Here is a 24,380-nt window from a genome sequence, read left to right on the forward strand (position 1 = left end):
TTCTTTATTTTCGATTTTAAAATCTGAAAACTTTATAAAAATAGCAGACGCAAAAATCAAATAATCTCTTTTTCTATTGAATGTAAGTTTAGGGGTTAGGATAAAAATGTGTAAAATGATTATCAAGCAAAATATATTTGTCATTTGCTGTTCAAGTGCTTTAGACGGCGATAAAAACATAGTCTTTCGTGAAATAGTCCTTTGTTTCTGGTAATACAGAATATGGAAATAAAATTTCACGCATATTTGTGGTTTGTGAAATGAGAAATGTGTGAAATGCAAAATATGGTTTTCAAGCTAAGTGAACGTCTTAAGATAACATGAAAAATAGTTGAACAGCTTGAGACAAAATAAAATCAAATGCTTTAGTATAAAAGTTAAATATATAAAATACAACTATTTTTTTGGAGATCTTAGATTTTAACTATATTGTTCATAGTACCTGAGAAATAAAAACAGGCTTAACGCAAATCTCTAAAATTCTACATTTCTTATTAAATTCAGAAAACAAAATGCTCAGAATAGGAATTCAACATTTGTTTTCACATTTTTATGTTCTGCGTCGTTCCACAGGAAATTTATTCAGTCCTTCTCTAAAATGTTATCTGATTCTTCATAAAAGCAAGCAAAGTGAAATGAAGTCATGTGAAACCTTTTTTCAGCTACTAATAATCTTTCGAATCTTCTCTTAGAATGCAGAACAAGCATCCAGTAAAGATTAGGCAAAGAATCTGAAAAGAAAAGAGGTATTTAACTATCAATTATTATATAAAAATCTCAAATTAGTTATAAAATTATTTATCAAAAGGTCAATTTATTTAATTTTTTAATTGTCAAGGCAATTTTGTGTCGCCAATATTTATTCTTTATAACTACACTTCTTAAAAGAAGGGGGAAAAAGGTATAGTGACGCCTTTATAAATGTATACTATATATTGATGTTGATACCGAAATGTTGAAACTGATATTTATTAGATTTTCAAAATTTAATTGTAGGATGAAAAGACATTTGAAACAGCGGAAGTGGTCTTCTTAGAACTTTCTCGCGCACTCCTTAATAAACTTGTTATGCCAAAGAATGTCTTACATGGCACTGGCGTACAATAGCTACGAAATATTAATTTTTGGTGTGAATTTAGTACTTTTACTGAATCTATCATATCATCCTTCGCGAGTTTTTAGCAATTAAACTTGTCATGCCATTAATAATATCCAAAAACTGAATTTATACTTTAGGCACGTTTTTCTCAGCTGATTGGAACAAAGATTCGGCACAAAACTGCACTTGTACTCACAAAATCGCAAATCAAATTTGATATATTTATGTCGTTGCGTTTTTGCATTATCGCGTTTACATGTTTCTGAAAGTACAGTCCCTTCTTAAGTATGATCCCTTTGTGGATTTGGCTTAAAATTTGACAGAAGTTTTAGAATGTTATAGAAGCTAAATATGTAAATATGTGTATCAAATCGCATCTATCTAGCTCTCTTCGTTTTGTAGTTATCGTATTGACTTATATTCGAAAAGGTGGATAGACGAACTTCCTTTGAGCAGATCTTACTCAAAATTTGACAGAAATCTGCAAATTTGGTGTAAAGATTGTATACCAAATTTCAACAGTTTAGCTCAAAGCGGTTTAGAGTTATCTTTGTCGCAGACAGAAAAACAGACCGTCATTTTCCAAAAATGTGTTTTCCAACTCAGGGAGGTTTGAAATGTGGACAAACCTCGAGTTCGAATTTTTTGACCTTACTATACCTTCTCGATACTACGTATGCGAGAAAGTAGAAAAGGAACATGAAATTTATGTCACCCTGCATTATAATTCTTTAAAGAATAAGAATACTCTTCATAAAGTCTAAGAAATTTGAAATACCTTGAAGTAATTGTTTTATTTATTATAACAGTACACAAAAATATATACTAGATAGCACATAGAAATAATTTTCGCAACATTGTTTATAAACGCATTCTTACAAATTCCATAGCGAGTGAATTTATAAACACCCAATTCCAATGTTTTCGAGGAAATGTGCTGAAATTGAATAAAACAGTGTATAACTGTGTTGTACCTTCGATTTAAAAAAGATTTAAGAGTTTGGATTTTATGAGCAGTGAGACAGTTTATATCAGAACTGTCACATTGCATTATAAAAGTTTGAAATGAAAAATAAATGTAAGTTAAGGGAAGTAATTGCCCCTTTTATTTGAATAACCTCAGAATTTAGTTACAAAATCATGGGAAAATTAATATTCCGAATCTTATGTAATGGGAGTGGTAACTCAAAATAAATTTTCTCTTACATTACATGTGGTGATAAATTTTACTTGTCGTCTCCAATCCTTGGTTGGAAATGAAAAAAATATTTATTTATGTTTTTAAATCTCGGAAAAATTTCGAATTCTTATCCCAGATTTTATTTGCTTATGATGAGAATTCTTAAACAACTGGGAAGAACTTCTGACCTAGACGCGTTTCATTCAAGTTTGGCTAGTTTAAAATGCAAAGTAAAATCAATCCAAGGTTACTTAATGGCGGTATATGTTTCTGACATACATACAACAACTAAGCATCGAATTGAAAGTTAGATCATAAATGGCTTTAGGGTTGAAATAATCCCCCATTCAGATCATAATAACAATCATCAAAACAAACACGTTTCTAGTCAGATCGTTTGCTTGACAAAGAAACTTTGATCGTTTTCTAGAGCCGATGAACTGTTATCAGCATCATTACTTCTGATTTTACTTCATTCATAAATCCTTTCTGTAAACCAATTGTTTAAATAAAATAAAACGAATACATTTTTCCCTAGATTAGTGGCATGACATTTATATAACAATGCCATGATGTGATTTCTCAATTTTAGGAAGAAATACTGAGTTTGTTGTCATTTGTATTATCATTAAATAAAAAATAATGAGGCTTTTATTTCTTCTAATGAGGCTTTTCCCCTGTGACATTGGAATAATATTTTTTTTTATCAAATACAGTTTATTTAATAACATAATTCTATAAAGTTATGAACAATTCAAATAATAACATTCAATTCAGTAAAACTTATTGTTATTTAATTAACTTGAAAAACGTTTTCACCAATCTGGAAAAGTTATAGTTTGGTTATATTACAGGAATAGTAAAATATAATTTTCCACAGTAATTAACAAAAATATATTAACGGTAGAACGAAAAAATTGAATAAAATTATGCAAAAGATTTTTTTTTTTACCTGGACTAAGACTAATCCAAGGGCCACACCTCCAATTGCACCAGCCTTCTGTTCAAGGTACCGACGAATATTTTCTCCGCAACCCTAAGGATTGATTAGCAAACGTTGTATTTTATTCACATTTTAAATACAAAGTGACAAATTATTAAAGTTATGAATGCGAATTACTTACATGAATGAACACATTATTTGTTCGATCACTGCTACAGGATTGCGGGATATCATCTAAATGATAGTCATTTTTATCGTAACCACCACAGCATTCCAACTGAAAATCAAATATAAACAGAATCAAAATGGGAAATAAGCTTCAAATACAAAATGTAACAAAAGTCTAAAGCATAACTATAAGGAAGAAAATTTTAACTAGTTAAGAAATTGAAATTACTTTTCAGAAACATCGAATGAAAAATAATGCAGTTCTGTATGTATTGGCTTTTTGTTAGATTAACGTCTCTTATGGAAATTATATTAATGACGGTGTATGTATTTGATAGAATCTTAATTTTCAGGTCAAAATGGAGGCAATTTTTTTATGTTTATATCCAATTCTTAATAAGTTGCGAAAGAAAAGTGATTTTTACTTTTAAAGTGAACTTGGTTGTCATCATAACTAGTACCAATTGATAAAATATAAATAGGTTAGACCCCCCCTCCCACCCTCTCAAAAAAATGCTCTTATTTATTTAGACTTGCTATCAAGATCTAAACATTTATTTTTCAAGATGATGGTTTATTTTTCAATACAATGGAGCAAAGGCATCTAATACTGCATTGAAGAAGTAATAACAGTTATTTCTGGAATGGTAGTGTTTTTAAAAATTTATATTTTTTTAAAAGTATATTTATAGGTTGCTAGGTAAATATGTCTGGAAACTACAATAAGCATCTCTTCCCAACATTTTAACTTCAGAAATTTTAGTTCAAAGAATATCCATTTCTTGTAACGAGTGAAAAGGGAAATTTGATATCCAATAATCTGCAAAAATTATATATAAGACATAATTAAAATTAATATTTGATCCTGAAAGATAATTTATTAAAATAATAAAATGGAGAATGTGTTGAAGACAATGGAATTCAAGGAGTCCTCTACTTATTGATAAGTTTATTTTGGGAAATAAAATTCAAGAACATAGAATAATTACAAAATAACCAACTGCCTATTGAAAAAAAAGGAGCATATAAATTCCCAAAAGTAGGAGCATATAAATATTTACTTAAAATTAAAAATATGCTAATAATTTTAATTACTCTTAACTTCTGTTTTCACTTTGCAACAGGTAACTGAACAAAGTCAGGTTTAATTCTGTTAGGAAAATAGAAAAAAAATATTCCTATCCTTATTCTCCTTCTGCTAATATTTTTAAAAAATAATTATAATAATTGTCAACAGAATTTTTTCAAAACAGTAGTAAATAAAGAATAAAATCCTACTGCAATGTTCGATAAAGTAATTCTTTTTAAAACTACTTTTACTGCTTTATAACAAAAATTATATAAAAAATTTTTTGATGGCATTTAAGCTTTAGTAATTTAAAAGAAAACTACAATCTTAGGTTTTTCCCCTAAAAACAAACTTGTAAATATTGAAATAATGAGAATTTATGTCTGGAAAAAGAAAAGGTAATTAATGGAAGCCTTCCGATCCTTTTTAATGCCTTCTGCCATGTAATGATATTTATTGCTTATTACACTCTCGTATCGCCATCTATTTTTTGAAAACAGAAGCTAAAAGTAATAAATATTAAATCGTGTTTTGATGCGTCTCGACCAGCATCAAATATTGCCTTTATTTTACTTACGTGTAGTTGTAACAATTCCACAAATCGCAAAGATGCCATGTCTTCCCGTTGGGATCTGTCAATCGCATTTTTTATCGAATCCGTCAAAAATTGCTGAAACTGAAAAACAATATTTATTAGTGAGAAATGTAACAAAATAATAAATACGAGATATTTTAAAACCATTGATCATGCAGTTATCATTAAGAAATTAAGATACAAGCTATATTTTAATTATTTAATTTCTACTGGTTATGTAAATTCTTGTCTTCTTATGAATTAATTTTATAAATTTTGTGCAGTAAATTAATTTTGTAAATAAATGGATATTTTGTAAAAATACCAAAATACTATTTTGTAAAAAATAGCAGCATTAATTTTATAAAATTAATGCTATTTTCTTGAGCATTTTATACTAAAATTTTGTTGCTAAATTTTATAATGAAAAATGATTTTCTATAGACATTTATTATTCCTCAATAAAAAAAAATAATAATTTCGGTTATAATAGGTTACTTATTCTCCCCTTTAAGAGAATTAATTACAGAGTTAATATTTTAAAAATAACTTAATTGGATATTATTACAAGCATAAAGTACTGTACTATATTGCATGGTATGTTCAATATTTGCAATATTGCATTATATTGTACAATCGCGTTTAATAATGTATAACATCAAACAAAAACGCACCATAATTACACCATGCTGTGCTATCTGGAATATAAAAGCTTACGAAACAATCAAAAATACTTTTGTCTTATTTATGGGTTTTTTTTTCTAGGAAAACCAATCTGATTATATAAATCATAGTAAATGATAATCTACGTTTTGAATTATATAATTGGAAGATTCTGATTCTGCTAATTATAATTTAAAGTTTATGTAAGTAAAGATGATGTAAAGCTTAAAACATTAAAGATAGTGTAACTTCAGATGCTATACATAATAGTTTGTGTATTTATATATTTATTTCAAGCTTTATATATAATAAAAATTTTAATTCCTTTAATATTAGGTGATTCCATGCTTTATTTTCCAGAAACAAAGATGTAAAATAATCTCAAATTGACTCAAAACGTGATTTTGAAATGATAGTAATTTAATATTCATGATTATTAAATGGTTGTTTGTTATATAAAAATTTCAATAGGTAATGCTTCTATTTTTGGCATTATTTAGCTTGTTAAAGTAATAGAGCTTGAGATAGTATCAGTCTTAAACAACTACTTTGGAGGAACTTTAACAATTTCTTTGTTGTATGCGAGGTTAAAAACATTAAAAATGGTATGAATAAAATCTTATTGTATAGAAATAAAATCACAATAAGATCCAACAGATAAGACGACAAAGGGGATTATCATATTTTATGTTCTACTATCTAAAAGAGAATGTTTAGAATATAACCATTATCAACCTAACATCCATAGTAAAAATTGTAATTGCCTTAACATAAAACAAATTATTTTCAAAATTAGTGACTGAAAAAATAATTCATCTAGATATCCAAAATGCTCCTGGAAATATAATAAATAGGTAGTGAAGAAAAGGTGTAATTGAAAGTCTTCTAGCGCACAACAATGAAGAAATACTTGTTTTTAACACACAGCAGCTTCTAATCGATTAACCTGCTATTTTGAGGGGAGGGGGCTTTCTAAAGTAGTGGCGATGCTGCAAGTTTTGACCTTTAACTATTTCTTGAAATGAACGAGAAATAGTTCTGTAGCCATGATGCTGCATATAAAATGAGGATTAGAAAAGTTACTTTTATCGAACAGATGCATAAGCTAAATTTTTCGATATTTTGACAAGTCAAAGCATAAAAATTATAAAGAAATTGAATTAAAAATTTTGGTGAAATGATAGGAAGTAGAGTGATCCTTGTTTCTTTTTTAATTAAAATTACAAAAATGTAAAAATAATTTAAAGATAGAAAGCAGATGCGAAATATTGCATCGTAAGACTTATTTTATTTTTCTTCATTCAACTATTTGTTTTAGAATACAGGTAAACAACGGAATAAATTATTCTGCAATTTAATCTTAAATCCAAAATGAAAAAATATAGCAATGTCACTTACTTTTTCCCCATCAGCATGTTTCCACACCAGACCTGCAGCAGTTAGTTCCATAAGCACAATTATCACGAGAATGACGAAATACTGAAATTAGAAAAGAATTTGAGGATTTATTCGATGTTCAAAAAATTTATAATTCTGTTGATATCCATATATGTTATTCTTATTCATAACTCATGCCGATAATAAAGAAATCTGTATAAAAATTTCTAGATTGTAGATTTTTCCTTCATCAATCATTATTTCAAGATTATGATAAATAAAGTAAAAAAAAATTTCACATACCTAATTATTATAATACAAATAAAGAAGCAGAACGAATAAAATTTAAATTACTTCTCAAGGTAAACTAACTTAAGATTCGCCATCTGTGCACATTTTTAAGCAGGTATTCTGAAGGAATTTTTATTTCATTTTATTTAGCAGGTTCAAAAAATTATAACTTGAAGGACTTAGATATAATATAAAAGGGGTTTCACATAGTTTAATTTTAATGAATATTAAATTTATGCAAATTAAATTTAAGAGAAAAATTATTAATTAAAATATATGAAATTGATTTGCATGTGTTCGCTGACTTTGTTTAAAGTACTGCGAATAACATATTGCTTTAAAGTACTTTAAAGTAAAAATCAAATTTCACATAACTAATTATCATAATACAAATAAAGGAGCAGAACGAATAAAATTTAAATTACTTCTAAAGGTAAACTAAAGATTCGCCATCGGTGCATATTTTTAAGCAGGTATTCTGAAGGAATTTTTATTTCATTTTATTTAGCAGTCTCAAAAAATTATAACTTGAAGGACTTGGATATAATATAAAAGGGGTTTCACATAGTTTAATTTTAATGAATATTAAATTTATGCAAATTAAATTTAAGAGAAAAATTATTAATTAAAATATATGAAATTGATTTGCATGTGTTCGCTGACTTTGTTTAAAGTACTGCGAATAACATATTGCTTTAAAGTACTTTAAAGTAAAAATCAAATTTCACATAACTAATTATCATAATACAAATAAAGGAGCAGAACGAATAAAATTTAAATTACTTCTAAAGGTAAACTAAAGATTCGCCATCGGTGCATATTTTTAAGCAGGTATTCTGAAGGAATTTTTATTTCATTTTATTTAGCAGTCTCAAAAAATTATAACTTAAAGAATTTGGATGTAATATATAAGGGGTTTCACATAGTTTAATTTTAATGAATATTAAATTTATGCAAATTAATTTTAAGAGAAAAATTATTAATTAAAACATATGAAATTGATTTGCAGGCGTTCTCTGACTTTATTTAAAATACTGCGAATAACATATTGCACATAGATTTGTTTTTATAATCATGAAGTATTCATTTTAGTTATAATAGTATATAAAAAGGATTTTTAAAAAAATTATGCATTTGTGTATTCATTAGCATTTGAGAAATAAAAATCGCATATTATTAACTAACTTTGTTCAAAGAATTCTTCTGCGTCAAATACAGGCTTTGATAAATTACCAACTGCGTACACAGCTATGAAATGCATAAGGGTCGTTTTATGTATTTTTTTCTAGCCAGTGAAATTATACATCATTAACGCTTTCTTTTACATCAATTCACTTACCGTAAAAAGCATGCAAGGACTGTCCAAAGCAGCACCGCAACAACCAAAGAAGCCTATAATAAGGATGATAACGCCTAGCGTGATCACCACATAGCATGCTTGATAATACTGTGGAATATCCAGCCCTCGATGGTACTCCCAGAAATCGGAGTCACTTCTCACCCAAATTCCAAGGCCTAATATGGCTCCTCCCATCACCTACAGAAAAATAGATAATGATCGAATAAATTTAATATAAATACTTTATAAAAATACACTTCTATTAGTGCTTTAAAAAGAAGAGTTTATCTATTGTTTTAATTTTTTTCCAGCATTTATTCTTCAATTAATAATTAATTATTAAAAATATTTTGGATTCATCAAATTAAAATTTCTCAAATTTACTATTAGATGGCACCACTAACATAGAATCAAAATTTATTTATTCTAAAAGCATTTTAAAAAATGTGTTATATTACAGAATATACAAATGTACAAAATTTCAAAACTCTAGAAGTGAGGGAAAAAATCTACTTTCTTTACAAACATTAAACAAGTCAAATTCAATAAAAGCATATGAAAAAGTTGAAGAACACAGTTTAGAGTAGAAATATAATCCATTGAGAAACATATTCTTTGAATGAGAATTTCTCCGTTAAACAAAGATTTCTATTTCCATTCCCCGTTATTGCAAAAACAAAGACATGTTTAAATATCAATAAGGTGTATTGCATTCCAATAAAATAAAATAGAACTTGATACATCATCTCCTATTAGAGTTCAATGATTCATATTGCATATAGTTTTGCTTTAAGTTTCAGAAAATTGTAAAATAATATATCTCCTTTAAGAAATATAATTATTTGTCATTATCTAAAATAATTATCTAAAGAGTTAACTATGAAGGGGGGGTTAAAATTCGGAACTGAATTTTTAATAATTGTTGAAATTTGAATTTGACTGTAATGTAAACAAATATGATAGATATAGAGTTACATCCTAGATAAAGAGCCCTCTCTTGGAGCCTCATAACTTTGAATGATTATGAGAAGAAAAGATTATTTTGTAGTTTTTCCCATTTTTTTTTTTTTAAAGCAGCAGCAATAACAACAAAAACATGAGAAGTAGGAGCAATGAAATGGGTTCCATTATTGCAATTATTTTAAGACATAGTAAAATTTACGGCACTTACTCTAGCGCAAAAATAAATTGATTCAAATAAATAAAGCTTTAATAAAGGCAAAGATGAAGGTTTATGTAAAAAGTAGACTTATTTGTTTACATTTTTTGCTGCTACTGGTTGTCTTCGAAACCATAACATCTTCATCTTTAAACTTTAAAATGAAGTATTAATCATATACTTTGTAATTATCTTATTTGACACCGAGTTTAAAACTTTCTGTTTGAAACATATAGTTGTAAATTCTTTTCGATAATATCCATTTTATACCGTTTTATTAATGATCGAAGAAAAGCAAAAAGATTGGCTTTTCCAAAATGGTTACAGTAGTAGATTATATGATTGCTACAATTATTTATCGGAGCTGAAAATAAACATAAGTGGCAAATAGACATATGGCCGTTAAGAAAAATTACTTTTCTCATGAAATATGAAAAGCATAATGGCGTTAACGTTTATCAAATGGTTCACACAAATAAAATTAGAACCATTTATTGAAGATTCGATACGATATTTGCATTTAATTGCTTTTTTATTTAAAAAAAGCGACACAAAAGAAACAATTCAAGCATCTTTAAGTTTCTGCCTCATTCTCAAAGGATACTTCATCAAATCACATTTCACAAATTAAAACTTATTTAATTTTTAAATTTGTTTATTGATACTTTTATTTCTTTATAATTTTAGAAACGTTCGTATACGTTTTGATCAATTTATCAAAATCAAATTTTGTTTTATTATTTTAATCGATAATTTAAGCAAATCAAAACATTTAATTCAGTAATAATCAGCTCCTATTTATCTTTTGTGGTTTTACTCGACACCAATTTGTGTCGAAAAGTATGTAAATCACATTTGCTTGCTGAGTCTTTACAACATGTTTTCTTTTTGCATTAGAATTATTTTAGAAAGTGAAATGTTATACTAACTCCTATTTTTTAATCTAAAGCATTATCCAAAGTCTGAATTTGCATTTGACTTATCTTATTTTTTTTCTTCCAGTAAATTTGCATTATATGTTGAAACTACAACTAAAATTCACAGAATTCTAAAAGAGTTTGAAATTACCATACAAATTTATTTGGCATTGAAATTTCATTGCATCTCTATCGCTTGTAAAAACTACGAAAGTTAGTTTAAGCTTCAAAAACAGCACAGTTTATAATTTTCCGACATGGAAGGTTAATGCAAACAAGAATAATATTATCAAACGATTATATCAGTAGATATATAAAAAATAAAACATTAAAAATACGAATTGCAGCTTTTTATAACACACCAATTTAATCCAATTACTTCAAACATAAAAGTTTAATATCTATTCTAACAAATTTAATCCAGCGAATTGGAATTTTTATGCGAAATTGAGCATTTTAATTAAATAAGTCACTTGAGTAGAATTTTTTACACAAAAATGAGCTCTTATGCGAAAGAAAATACTCTTTCAGAGGCATTTTGATCAAAATGTAAGATAATTGATTAATAAACAATAAAAGGTATTTAAATATTTTTTGATGGACTGTATATTTGATAATATCCTGTTGATCCAAAACATGTACCTATGAATTACAAAAGTATAACTCTTATTGAAAAGATTATTATTGAAAAAATGAAGCCAGATTTTGTGAAGTTCTTTCTATTGTGCTGATGTTCAATGAAATCAGGTTTATTTTTTAAAAATGCTTAAGATAAGAGGAAATTTTCTATTTTTAATATTACTTGAAAGTCATTAACATATTTTAAGAAATTCAATATGGGCATATAATTATATAAAAGAAAATAGTATATATACAATGCAAACAGACATGGCAGCCACTCTTGATCATCTTTAACACTTATGAGCTTAGAAATGCTCAAAGCCAATGCTTCAAGAACAACCAAGAATTCATCATACTGATCGTATAGTCCCTTATACAACTCGACGAACATTAAAGCACGATACGAGCGTTTTCAGATTCTACATAACGAGCTACTTATGATGAGCGTTTTCAGATCCTACATAATTCTCAGGAAAGGAGGAAACCATGCATGAATATCCGCACTAAACATTGGTAACGAAATGAATGACACAATGCAACTCGCTCCCCCTCCCCGGATGGCGGACTTGTGAGGAAAACCAAAGGGATGAAGCTGAAGTGAGCGATGACAAGATGACAACCATCTGAGCCTGACCAGCTGAGCCGAACGTCCCAGATGTTACACACAAGGTAACATCTGGTATCTGGTACAAGGTAACATAGGTAAACAAAAAACCTTTTTTGTTGTTGTTGTGCGAAAGAAAGTATGAATGTAGATGCATATCAGATGATGAATGAATGACTGTGCGTATGAGTATATAATGATGAATGTTAATAAATACATTTCTATCTACCACATCTCTAAGAAGAACATGATTGGTAATAATCATGATCATAAGGTTGAATCAAAAGTAACAAGGTTTTGATTAATTAAAAATTAGGAGTCGGAGATTGTGATCCGTTGAGATCGGGTTCTCCGTCAAAACTCCCCAACTCTGGTATATCCTCACTAAAAAGGTAAATTTCTTTTTTTCAGAATTTGTTTTTAAGCCCAGGGACGCTTGTTCTTAGGATCGACTTACATTTATGAAATTTATTCATCAAAAGACCGTGTTAAAAAAACGTAATATATTTTGTAATAAAAAGAATGGATTTAAAAAAAGCAATATATTTCAAATAGTTTCTGATGATAAAAATTTGTTTGATAATATTTGATAATATTATTAATATTAGAAGTATAATAATGCGAGCCTTTTTAGTTTTCATTTTCAATTTAAAAGAATATGAAAACTATGTACCGATGCTCGTAATGTTTAAAAGATGATTCAAAGTAGTGTTTATTTAAAAATGAAGTATTTTAAACGGATATAACGAAGGTATTTCCACTGCCGTGCAAAGTTTTATGCAATTCTACCATAATATATTTCTTGTCAGTCTGGTCTTTTATTTAAAAAGTGTCAAAAATATCATATATGACTTTTGAATAATTCAGGTTTTTGAAAACATAGTGGATATTGAGGGCTTGCGATGAAAAGGGTTTTTCTCCTTTTTTAGAAATACTTCATCTAAATGAAAAACGGTATATATGTATTTCCAAATTATTCAACAAGTTGTTAATCAACTAATGTTTTTTTAGAAGTGTGCTTAAAATTAATGAAATTAGCAAACAGTCCTAACAATTGTTTGTTACGTAGGAGAAGGCAAAATATAGTTGAAAAATCAACCCTTCATGTAATTAGATAAAAATGATAAAAATTGATATAATTGCAAAATAATTTAAAAAAATAGAAATTGATAAAAAGGGCAAAATAATTTAAAAAATAAAATGTTGAACGATAATTTTAGAATAATGTTAATTCTAATGAAATTTAATATTATAGAAAAAACTTTCGTAGTAATTCTGCTTTATGATTCGAATTTTGTTATTATTCTTTTATAGTTTTGAGCTTTATTTGCTGATAAAACTATAATGTCATTAGTGTTAAATATCTGACATTAAAAAATAATTTTTAATAAAGGGTGAAGGCCAAGTTGTTTTAACTGTAACAGTTTATTTTGAAGGTATTTGATTTTTTTGTTTACACATTTAATTATATCAGAATGAATAAGTTATCGAAATTCGAAATTAAAAGGGCTTTCGAAAATAGTATAAAATTTTCTGATAAAAAAATTTAGTTATTTACCCCATAGAAAAACCAGGGAATAAATGTGGAAATATCTGTTTTGAAGAGAGAAAATATTTGAAGTACTTTGAAGTCCAGAAACTTAGGGAAGCAGAATGGGAAAATGGTACCAATCATTTCGCTTCCCCTAATAATTCACTAATATTTTGTAGCCCTTTAGTCTTATCGCCTGGACGCTAAGTCCCTGCTGAGCAAGAAGTCATATTTGCTTGCCTTACCTCAAAAAGTTTATTTATTATTATATTAAATTTCTTTGAAGTCGCTGAATTAAAAGCTGATGGAAAAAAAGTGAGTTCTCTATTCTCTTGGGAGTATAATAATGATGATGGTGTTATGTGAGCTCCATTTCCGATGAAGGGTTGCACTTTCTGCGTTAAAAGTCTATTTAAAAGTCGCACAAGAAAACTGATTACAGTTCAGATGGCGCTGGTGGCACCGCTCATTCAATACTCCAAGCATTACAGCAGACTGAAATTGAAACATTTGTAGTTAATGTTATTCTGGGTAAAACTTCTTTATTTGAAACTTCAGTTACACCGTTTAAATTATTTTAATCCAAGAAGGGGCTTCAGTTTTAAATTTAAGCCCAGATTCAGGCATTCTAAACCTGATATATGGTAAACCATTTGAAATTTAAAGAAACTTTCCAATAAATAGAACTCAAATTAAAAGTAATCTCAAAACAAAAAGTGCTGCTAGACAGTATGGAAGGCATTGGAGCAATGACTATGATACAGTTATTTCCTTATTAATTAATTTTTAATGCTTCATTATCGATTTTAAAGATTTTTATCATTTTATTTTTTATAGAAAAACATTTTCATTATGTATAAAATTAATTATTGACATACTGAAATTCAAACACTTTGAAATTACTAATATTAACTCAGAATGAGTTATTAATATTTATATAATGAGATCAGAGATTTCAAACAAAATCAGAGTTGTATCCTGCTGATAACAATAATTATATTTTGCTTTTCTTATTCCGAATAGCATATTGCTTTTTTATTGGTTTCAGGAATCATTCAAGACGGTACATCATTTTGACGTTTTCTTTATTTATTTTTTAATTTTGATTGTTTAAAATACCGACAGAATAGTAAGAATATGTAGATTATTTTTTGGGAGGAAATTCAACCTAAAACAATTATATATATTTATTTTTCAAGGCAATAAATAAGTCTATCTATTAAGTGAATAATTATACGTCGAATGAATTACTTTTTCCAAGTGCAAAGAACTAACAATTTATCAGAATAGTAAATATTCTAGTTTGCATTAGTAATATTCCTATTCCGAAAATAAATTTTTTAATAACTATTTTTATAAAAAGCTTAATTTCTTTTTTAGTTATTTTTTTTAGTAAAGATATGGATGTCAAAACGAAAGTCATAAAGGTGTGAGACTGATGAAAATACTCGAAGTAAATTAGAATTTTAATCACATTTATAATATATTTAAAGTTCCAATGAATAACTAAGAACTTTTCTTCTTATCAATATATTGTGTTACTTAATGTCTCTGTAATATTGCTAAATTTTCGAAGAAAAAATCTTTTTTTTTGCAATCCTAATAAAGCAGCGTTTAAAGCTTTTTTAATTTTTTGTTATTTACTACTTATGATCTTTAATATATTTCATAACTGAAGATAACAAATATTACAGAACTAAAAAATCAATATTCTCCAAATTAATTTCTTGATAGTGTTAGTTCTGTTAACTAAATTAGAATGTTAACTAAATTTTAATATTAATGATACTCAAGAGCTCTAAAATTATTAAAATATTCTACTCTCATCGGAAATCTATCAGTTTACAAAATATCGATAGCAAAATTTCATCCTTACAAAGAATAGAACATGTAAAGGTGTTAAATTACAAAATAAAATTTTATAATTAAAAAGATAACAGAAACGCGAATTAGAAGAGTAATTATTTAATGGCACATAGAACTGAATGTAGGCAATAGAAATAAGTTGTATTTATTAATAAGGATTATTATTTAAAGATGATCAGAAGCAAAATATGAACTTCCAGTTTTTGGTTTGATTCCAACGCTTCATAGATAAGACCAAAACTTCAATTCCGCAAAATTACCTATATTACGATAGCTTAAAAATGCTTTAACATTAGTAGACAAAATTATCACAACATTTCTTTTAGGTAAATTCCGCTGATTTGATAATACAAAGAAAATTTCATTTCAGTTTGATTTGAAACATTTTTATAAATCTGATGAATAACGCGATAAAACCTAAAATCTGGCGAAAGTGAATTATCTACAGTTATACTTAATTAATGCACATATTCTTATCTTTTCTGCAATAAAGAATTACAGGAGAAAACGATTTATGAACTAAATTAACATTTCTTAAAGCTTTTTCACTCTATTTTAGCGGCCGGCGTCCTGGCATAGGGGTAGCGCGTCTACCCTGTGATCTGGGCGTCCCTGTTTGGGCATGGTTGTTCTTCCGTTGTTTTATCTGTGAGCTGTGTGAATGTGCCCTCCTGTAAAATGGGGTTGTGAAAGCGAATGAGTGATGCGTGAGTAGCTAAGTCGTACTCTTGGCCCTAGTTGGCGCTACTATAAAAACAAGAGACGCTCCCTTTCAGGCTTAAATCGGCTGTCTTCGAACAGCGGGATTGTCCGTGGCAGGTGCCATAAGAAACAACAACTCTATTTTCTCGAATTGAAAGGGGTCAAAAACCGCAGTCCTATAAGAACAATTTTACCACACTTCCAAAGAGAAAAATAATAAAGAGGCTGCAGCACTAATTAGAAATAATCAAAAGCAAATTCTACTGAAATCTTTCATTTGGGTTAATTAAGGATCTTAAGTATTCAGGGTGGAAAGACAGGACTTTCCCAGAATATTAATGCTCTTTTGTTCTCTATCGTGGCAATGAAGAAGTAATACACCTTGCAATGGATCCCAGCCCACGTGGGCATTGAGGGAAACGAGCAGGCCAACCGACACTCTTGCCAAGGAGACAAGAGCAGTGGATCCCACCCCTCTATCTACTACTGCTCTGGATGCTAATGCCGTGGCAAGATAGAGGAGAGACATAAAAAATAAAAGAGAAATATAAAAGAGACATCACAACCAAAATTACAAGATTCAGAACAGGACACCTGAGGGACATCAGGATCATGCCCGAAGGCTCTAGACTCTATGGAAAATGCAGACACTGTCCAGACGTGCAGCTGGATCCGGAACATATTTTTAACTGCCGTTCTCTTATTTCGGCCCTCTTCAAAATAGACATTGACTACACCAGGGATATTCTTTATTCCAATAAAGCTGAAGATGTGGCCAGAATATTAATGCTCTTCTGTTCTCTATCGTGGCAATGAAGAAGTCATGCATCTTGCAATGGATCCCAGCCCAAGGATATTCTTTATTCCGATGAAGCTGAAGATGTTCCCACAATATTAATACTCTTCTGTTCTCTATCGTGGCAATGAAGAAGTCATGCATCTTGCAATGGATCCCAGCCCAGGGATATTCTTTATTCCGATAAAGCTGAAGATGTTCCCACAATATTAATGCTCTTCTGTTCTCTATCGTGGCAATGAAGAAGTCATGCATCTTGCAATGGATCCTAGCCCACGTGGGCATTGAGGGAAACGAGCAGGCCGACACTCTTGCCAAGGAGGCCAGAGCAGTGGATCTCACCCCACTGTCTACTACTGCTCAGGATGCTAATGCCGTGGCAAGACAGAAGCTCTGTACCAATCGCAAGAAATTCTCCTTGACAAATCTAAATTATAAAAGAGACATCACAACCAAAATTGCCCTCTTCAAAATAGACATTGACTACACCAGGGATATTCTTTATTCCGATAAAACTGAAGATATGGCCAGGGCTGTTCTGCATGCTTTCGGCCCAATCTAATAGTCCCCCCCTCTCTCTTTCCTCCCTTATTTTCCATTGCACTTGTCACTCAACAACAACAACAAGCATCTTAAGCCCACATAATTTTTTTTAATTAATTTTCGCCTGCAAATAATGAAGGAAAAAGTAACAAACTCGAAAGAAACAGGCCACGTGTGAGATTTTAACACCCATTTGTGCTTGTAACCCAAGGATAAATAAGCGCCGAACTGGATCATAGACAAATTATGGTGTTAGTGAGAATTTTTGATTATTAGTGTTAGTAATTTGGATCAGAATTTAAGAATAAAAAGATGAGTTTTTTTTAGTGAATTCTGAAAAATTAGTTTTTACAATTTCTAGACATTTTTTAAGTCAACTGTTTTGTTTCTATACTTACAATTTTTCAACACTCTGGATAGATCAAAATCTTGTACATGATTTTTATTTATTTAATTCCGTTGGTTTTTATTTTTTCAATTAGAAATCAAAATTATTTTCAGTTTTTAAGAGTATTTTCTTCCATTTTAAACTAAGGTTAAACTATATAATTATACAGCTAAACAGGTGATGAATTTAGATATCTGTTTGTCTTCAACCATATTATTACTTTTTTCAGAAAAATTATTTAATTCCGTTGAAATATAGCAACAATTCTCACTTTTTAGTATATGAATTCCATTTCAACCATTCTTACTGAATTTTGCTCCGTTTCAATTAATTTTGTATTTTTAAGTAATTAATGCAAATATATCTTTTGTGCCACTCATAGATTTTTAATACTATCTACTATTATTTAGAATTATTTAATACTTTTTCTCAATATCCTTGCACGTACCTTAATAGATTAGTTTCTATGGTAATAAATGATGTACAGTCTGATACATTCACGGAAGGCAAAATTAATGGGAGAAACTTGTAAAAGGAGTTTACAACATCGTGTTGGGTCATTTCTGGATATTTCAAACAAATTCTCTTGAAAAATTTCATTCTTAATAAAATTTTGTTTCACTTGATTAATCTGTTTATGTAGGTCCTTCTGAAAGAGTGCATATTTTTGTGCTGTTAACTTTTGTATAATGCATTTGCTAGATTCCTAAAAATTGCCAAATTATGAAAACAGACAAGAAACAAAAAGCACTAGCACAAAAAAGAAGAGTAGATTTCAAAGGGCCATGGTGTTCTTATTGAAAGGCCTCGGCTTCTAAAAAGAAGGATTTCATGTTCGTAATCCGATTTCATCAAAGAACCACTGTGTGTATGGATTTAGTGTTGGTTAATTCTGATGTCTTGGTCAAACATATTTCTGCTGGTATGATGCGGAAGTTTAGAAAAGGAGGTGCCTAGGTGTTATTTGCTCATTTGACCATGGTTTAGAATCACAAACTGGATACGAAAATAGCATTAAATTTAGTAGCGTTTGTTTTAAAAAAGAAAACTCTTATACTTCTTTAGATATTTTTTCAAGAACTACTGACATTTTAACGGGCATTCTACAATGCTTTCTTCATGATCAAATGTGATTCAGTACAACCAATTCAAGTAAGCATCTCCCACTTCATAAATTTATTTATTATCAACTGGCTATTATTCTGCGCCTCTTGTAAAGAAGAAGAAGAAAAAAAAAAGAAAAAAAAAGCTTAAGCTTATAACATGGGGAGAGGAAGTTCCATTATCGTATTCTTCAGCATATTTTCTTGATAAATTTCATTTTTTGTAAAACAAAACGTTTATGTGAGCACTTTTGTAGATGTGATTTTTGTTTGTTAAATTAGCCTCCGTATAACACAAATAAAAGGTTATAAAAATTGCAGTATAATATATTTCAAATTAAGGCGTGGATCTGAAGTTAAAAAGCATAGTATTATATTATTATGACTAAGAAAAAAATTTCTCAAAGCAGTATTACAAATAAATTTTCCCATTAAACAATGTTTTCTTTGTCATTACTACTAAGCATCATTATCATTTAAAGATATTTAGTTTCCAAAAAGATATCCCGTTGCTTGAATTTGTTTAAGAATTACTTCAACATTTAGTTTACTTTTTGTAAAGTAAAAAAAAAATCTGTTGTTTATGATTGCTTGCTTTTAACCAAAGATCTTTAGAATTTTTTATGTAGTTCTACGCACTCGTAAAGATTTCTTTTGAACTTCATTTTTCCTTTTGTAGAAGCATCTTCGTTCATAGGAAATGTAGGTAGAGGAGGAAATTCGTTCATAGGAAATGTAGGTTTCTTTTAATTTCTAATGAGATATCATTTAAAATTTAATTTATAATTTAACTTATATGATATAAAGTGCCTTTTTTCTTAAAAATTCTTATTACTAGTTTTTCGTGTTCAGATGAAAGTCTGTACCAATTCTGGAACCGTGGTAGAGAGGCCTAATATTACACACAGATTTCTTGCATCTTACAAATTTAACACCAATTAAGAATAGATATTTATGTGGGAACATGCGATTTACATGGAAACAAAACAGCACCTGGCATGTTGCATTTATTAAATCAGATATATTTTTTGCTTGTCGAATTTAATAAATGCTTAACATATTATATTTTATTTTCTGTATAAATTTTATTTTCCTTTAGAATAACTCAACATATTGCATAAACATCTCGCAATAAACCGAAAATATGACTTTTGATTGATTTTTATCTATTTATCTTCTTACATCTTTTTTAAATGTCATTAATTTAATATTCTTTTGAACGAAGAAAATGATAAAAGTTTCATAAATAACTGAATGTTTATAAAATATTTGCTATTTAATCTAATGTTTCTTATTTTTATAGTCTAATTTCTTGTTAGTTATTTGAATTTTCTCATATTTTCAAAAAAAAAAAAAAAAAAAAAGATGTATAACTTTCCCCTCCCCCCTTAATTTCATAATAATATTTGATATGAATTATTTTTTTAATATGAATTTGAGATTCATAAATTGTAAACAATGATTTTTTTAACGAGACAATTGAGAATCATGGATGTTTAAAAAATTTCAGTTCATATTCCTTATTTTTATTTTCCAATGATTTCAAGGAAAAAAAAAATCATGAAAGGAATTAATTTTAAATATTCCATTGGAATTCCATCTTTAACTTTTCAAATTATATATTTTTTCTTTAGTACATAGTCTCTTTTGTACTTTCCAGTTTTAAGAACACAGTAAAATTCTTCGAGCAATAAATGGGATCGTATTTATTTTGTTTGAAAAAGGTAAAAAAAATGGTAATGTTTAACGAACTGCGTTCTAAATATATTTTATAGCAATGAAAAGATAACGGCATACGTTTTTTTTTTAAATGGCGAATGATAAGATATAACCTTTAAGTTTTCCAGTAGTTAGAATTCATTATTAATTCATGCGATAAAGTGTGACAAGAATTTTTAATTAATAAATTCTAACTGTATTTTGCTTTTCCTAAGTTGTTATGCAGCGTGTTTGGTGCAACAACCGTTTATCCAACAACAATACAATTCCAGAGGAACACACAGGTAACGATTCACTGCTGTATGTGGATAGCTCACCTTCTCCTTATCAGCACGTCAGATAGACGTGCATTCCTTCACCTTGTTTGAGTTGGCTGATAAGAAAAGTACTTGTTAGTTTCGTATGTTGAGATCACTAAAACAAACTGCTTGCAACCGATCTTGGAAATTTAAGATGATTAATCTCCGTTTCAATTTCAAGTACGGGACCTATTTCTAATAAATATTTTTGAAAAAAAAAATCTTGCAGATAAGAGAAATTATCATTTCCAATCTCAAGAGGGAATCATAAGCGTTTTTACAAGAAAGAGTTAGAACTAATTTGGATGAATTAAGCCTATTAGCCACCGAATTTAAGTATTAAACTTACTTTTTTTTTCTAATAATTTTTTGAAAGTGTTAGAAGATAAGAGAAGTTATTTTCAAATTGTACATATTCTTGATTCGTACACAGTTATGGGAGAAAAAAGTTGAACTGATCTTGAAAATTTAATCGGATTTATATTTTTTTTGTACTTCAAATATACGACTCATTTATCCTGAATATTTTTTGAAAAATGCTCAGAGATAAGAGGAAAAATGATTCTTTTCCTAACTCGCAGAAGGACATACTAATGAATCATAATAACATTTGTAAGAAAAATTAGTAATATGAAAAATGAATTATAAAATGTTTCAGGGCATGAGTTGGGTTAGCTTAAAATATTATGTGTTAAATGCGAAAAAAAATGGGTATTATTCCTAGGTACATATTTTTTAAAAATAAAAGACAGTACTTCGACACATTTATTCCCTATTATAAAAAATCTGTGGAAATACCCGTATTATCAGTATAAAAATGTTGTTTATCTTTTAATATTTAAATCGGATAATTCTATTAATTTCTACTCCGAGGTATCGATTGAATTATGTAATTAAATTTTTAAAAAAACAATGCTATTGAAACATTTTATAGAGCATTAATTTTTTTTTTACTGATATAAATTGGAAACATCTAACGGAACTGGAAAGTAAATTCATTGCAAAAACTTTTGAATTCATTTCTTTATATGGATGCAAAATTAATAAGTATTAACATTCATTCTAAATTATTTAGTTATGCCCATTTACATAATGTAGAAACAAAGACATTTTTATTTGAACCATAAAAGAAAACTGGAGAAGATAATGAGTCATCCACTTTTGTTGATAAAAGCGTTGTTAATAAATTTTGACGAAAAACTTTTCATTTCAAAATGATTTTATGAATAAAAGGTTTCAATCTATACAAAAAATTTTGTATACAATAGCATTCCTTTTGCAAAAATTACTTATCACAACAGAAAAAAAATGGACATTAACTCAAAAATTGTTGAATAGTTAAAATACATTCAAGAAATGGAAAAAAATCAATTAATTTAAAGTATAAATAATAATTGAACATTCCTTTTAATTATAGAAATCTCTTATAAATTTGTTATCTTCTAATTATGTGAACAGAATATAAGAATTCTATTAATGTGTGTAATATCATGATATAGTAAAAAATGAGTAGGAACCAAGAGTAAAAAATGAGTATTCCTATGATAATATAGTGTCATAGGAGTAAAAAATGAGTATTTCACATTTTGTATTTGAACAAAAAATCAAATACAAAAGGTTAAATAAATTAAGCAATTAAAACACAATAATAGGAATAATAACATAAAGAGCAAACAAAGGTTAATAAAGATAATTAATAAATATAAAGAGATAAATTTTTAACTTTAAATTTAAAAAAATGTATGCAGCTATGTCAAATGGACAGATAAAAAAGAAAACTGCCATAAAGCAATAGAAAAAAGGAGACATTACACACTAAAAGAATGACACTAGTATAATTGTTATAATTTAATGGAAAATACTAAACTGAACAATATTGTGTAGTATTTTTTAGGTACACCAGAGGACTTTTCCCATTAGCATCTTAACTGTTTTCTGTTTATTTCTTAGATTTTTTCAGTTGTATTTTTAAAACATGATTTTACTTAATGTTAATAGACATCGTAAATCATTAGTTAAAATAAAACTTAATTAAATAGGATTTTTTTAGAATTTTATCTAATAACTGCTCACATTTTATACTAATATACTGCTCACATAAGCTGCTTAACATTTTTCTGTTTATTTCTCAGATTTTTTCAATTGTATTTTTAAAATATGATTTTACTTATTGTTTATAGACATCATAAATCATTAGCTAAAATAGAACCTAACTAAATAGGATTTTTTTAGAATTTTATACTAATACCGCGTCAGCATAAGGGCATTAAGACGCACTAGGCCCGCAACCACGGGATATCTTCAGTGAAACTGAGTTTAAAACTTGAAGCTTTCTCGTCCTGGAGCCAGGGCCTTACCATTAGGCCACCACGGCCTCTACAACTATTTCGGATTTACACAATTCCTTTCGTGAAACCAATAAATGCTTTTGTAAAAGGAATAATATGTAAGGCATTAAAATATTTATCGCCTTCAAAAATTTACTAAGAAAGATTCTGAAATTTTCTTTATAACTTTCCGCTTATATTTTAGGTATTTGGTAATTTAATTGTAATAAAAATCATTCGTCTTAATTTTTGTACCCTGTACAGATTAAAAACTTCATGTCAAGCCTTTACATGATCAGCCAGCTTAAACGAGTCTCAACAGAAAAAAAAAAAATCTATTCTCAGTCGCTTCCTTTAAAACGTTTTTAAATATATTTTAACGTTTGTTATCTTAATTCAAGTCATGTTAAAAAATTAACGTAATTTTGGATGACTGCACAAGGTTACGATTTTATAAATGCTTACACAACAATAGATCAGATATCTTCGAAAATAAACGGGCGGAAAAGCGTAAAAGTTATACAAGTATTAAAATTGTGAACGATGTAACAAATGCTATAAAGAGTGGTGTCTGCACGTGGACAGTTATTATATTCAATTCAAGGAGACAATCATAACATCCTCAGCCAAGAAATGTTAATCTTAATGATCCTACCATTAACATTATCCGATATTTGAGAAAATATCAATTGAAAAACTGTTCAATGTCGTCGATTTTGTATGAAATGGAACTCTGTGTGCATTATCAGCCTAAATCGAAAGCGAAAAGAACGAATTTAAATGTATGCGATAATGTTGATTACTTTATAGAGATGAAAAGAGAGAGAAAAAAATGTTACAGAACAATCACAAGCAAACATAAAATATTTTGTAATAGTCTGTGATCGAATTTTTTTTATAAGTAAAGTTTTCCCGATTCATGGCCCAAGTCTTTAGATGGGGACGAACATACTGAGCCTAACGATTGAACAAGGGATCACAAAAGTAGCTAAGAATTTAGACACAATCTTTTTATAAATGCTATCATAAAGACTAAAATAACTCTTATAGATCCTTTGAAAAAACCTGTTTGTATGAAGTGCTGTGTATACAAAACTAGCAT

The 24,380-nt window shown here is 28.3% G+C and overlaps 1 protein-coding gene across 1 annotated transcript in view; it reads right to left on the minus strand.

Moving 5' to 3' along the window:
* Window positions 1–466: 466 nt before the first annotated feature.
* LOC129958571 (CD9 antigen-like) overlaps window positions 467–24,380 on the minus strand; it is a 28,646-nt gene continuing 4,732 nt past the window's right edge. Inside the window, exons 2-7 of the mRNA XM_056071138.1 lie at window positions 8,704–8,901; window positions 7,095–7,175; window positions 5,037–5,135; window positions 3,404–3,499; window positions 3,232–3,315; window positions 467–731 (exon numbers count right to left, since the gene is read on the minus strand). Of these exons, the coding sequence (XP_055927113.1) occupies window positions 666–731; window positions 3,232–3,315; window positions 3,404–3,499; window positions 5,037–5,135; window positions 7,095–7,175; window positions 8,704–8,901 (624 nt within the window). The 3' untranslated portion in view covers window positions 467–665. The remainder of the gene's footprint in view (window positions 732–3,231; window positions 3,316–3,403; window positions 3,500–5,036; window positions 5,136–7,094; window positions 7,176–8,703; window positions 8,902–24,380) is intronic.

This window comes from Argiope bruennichi, chromosome X1 (genome assembly GCF_947563725.1).
Source record: "Argiope bruennichi chromosome X1, qqArgBrue1.1, whole genome shotgun sequence".
Lineage (NCBI taxonomy): Eukaryota > Metazoa > Arthropoda > Arachnida > Araneae > Araneidae > Argiope > Argiope bruennichi.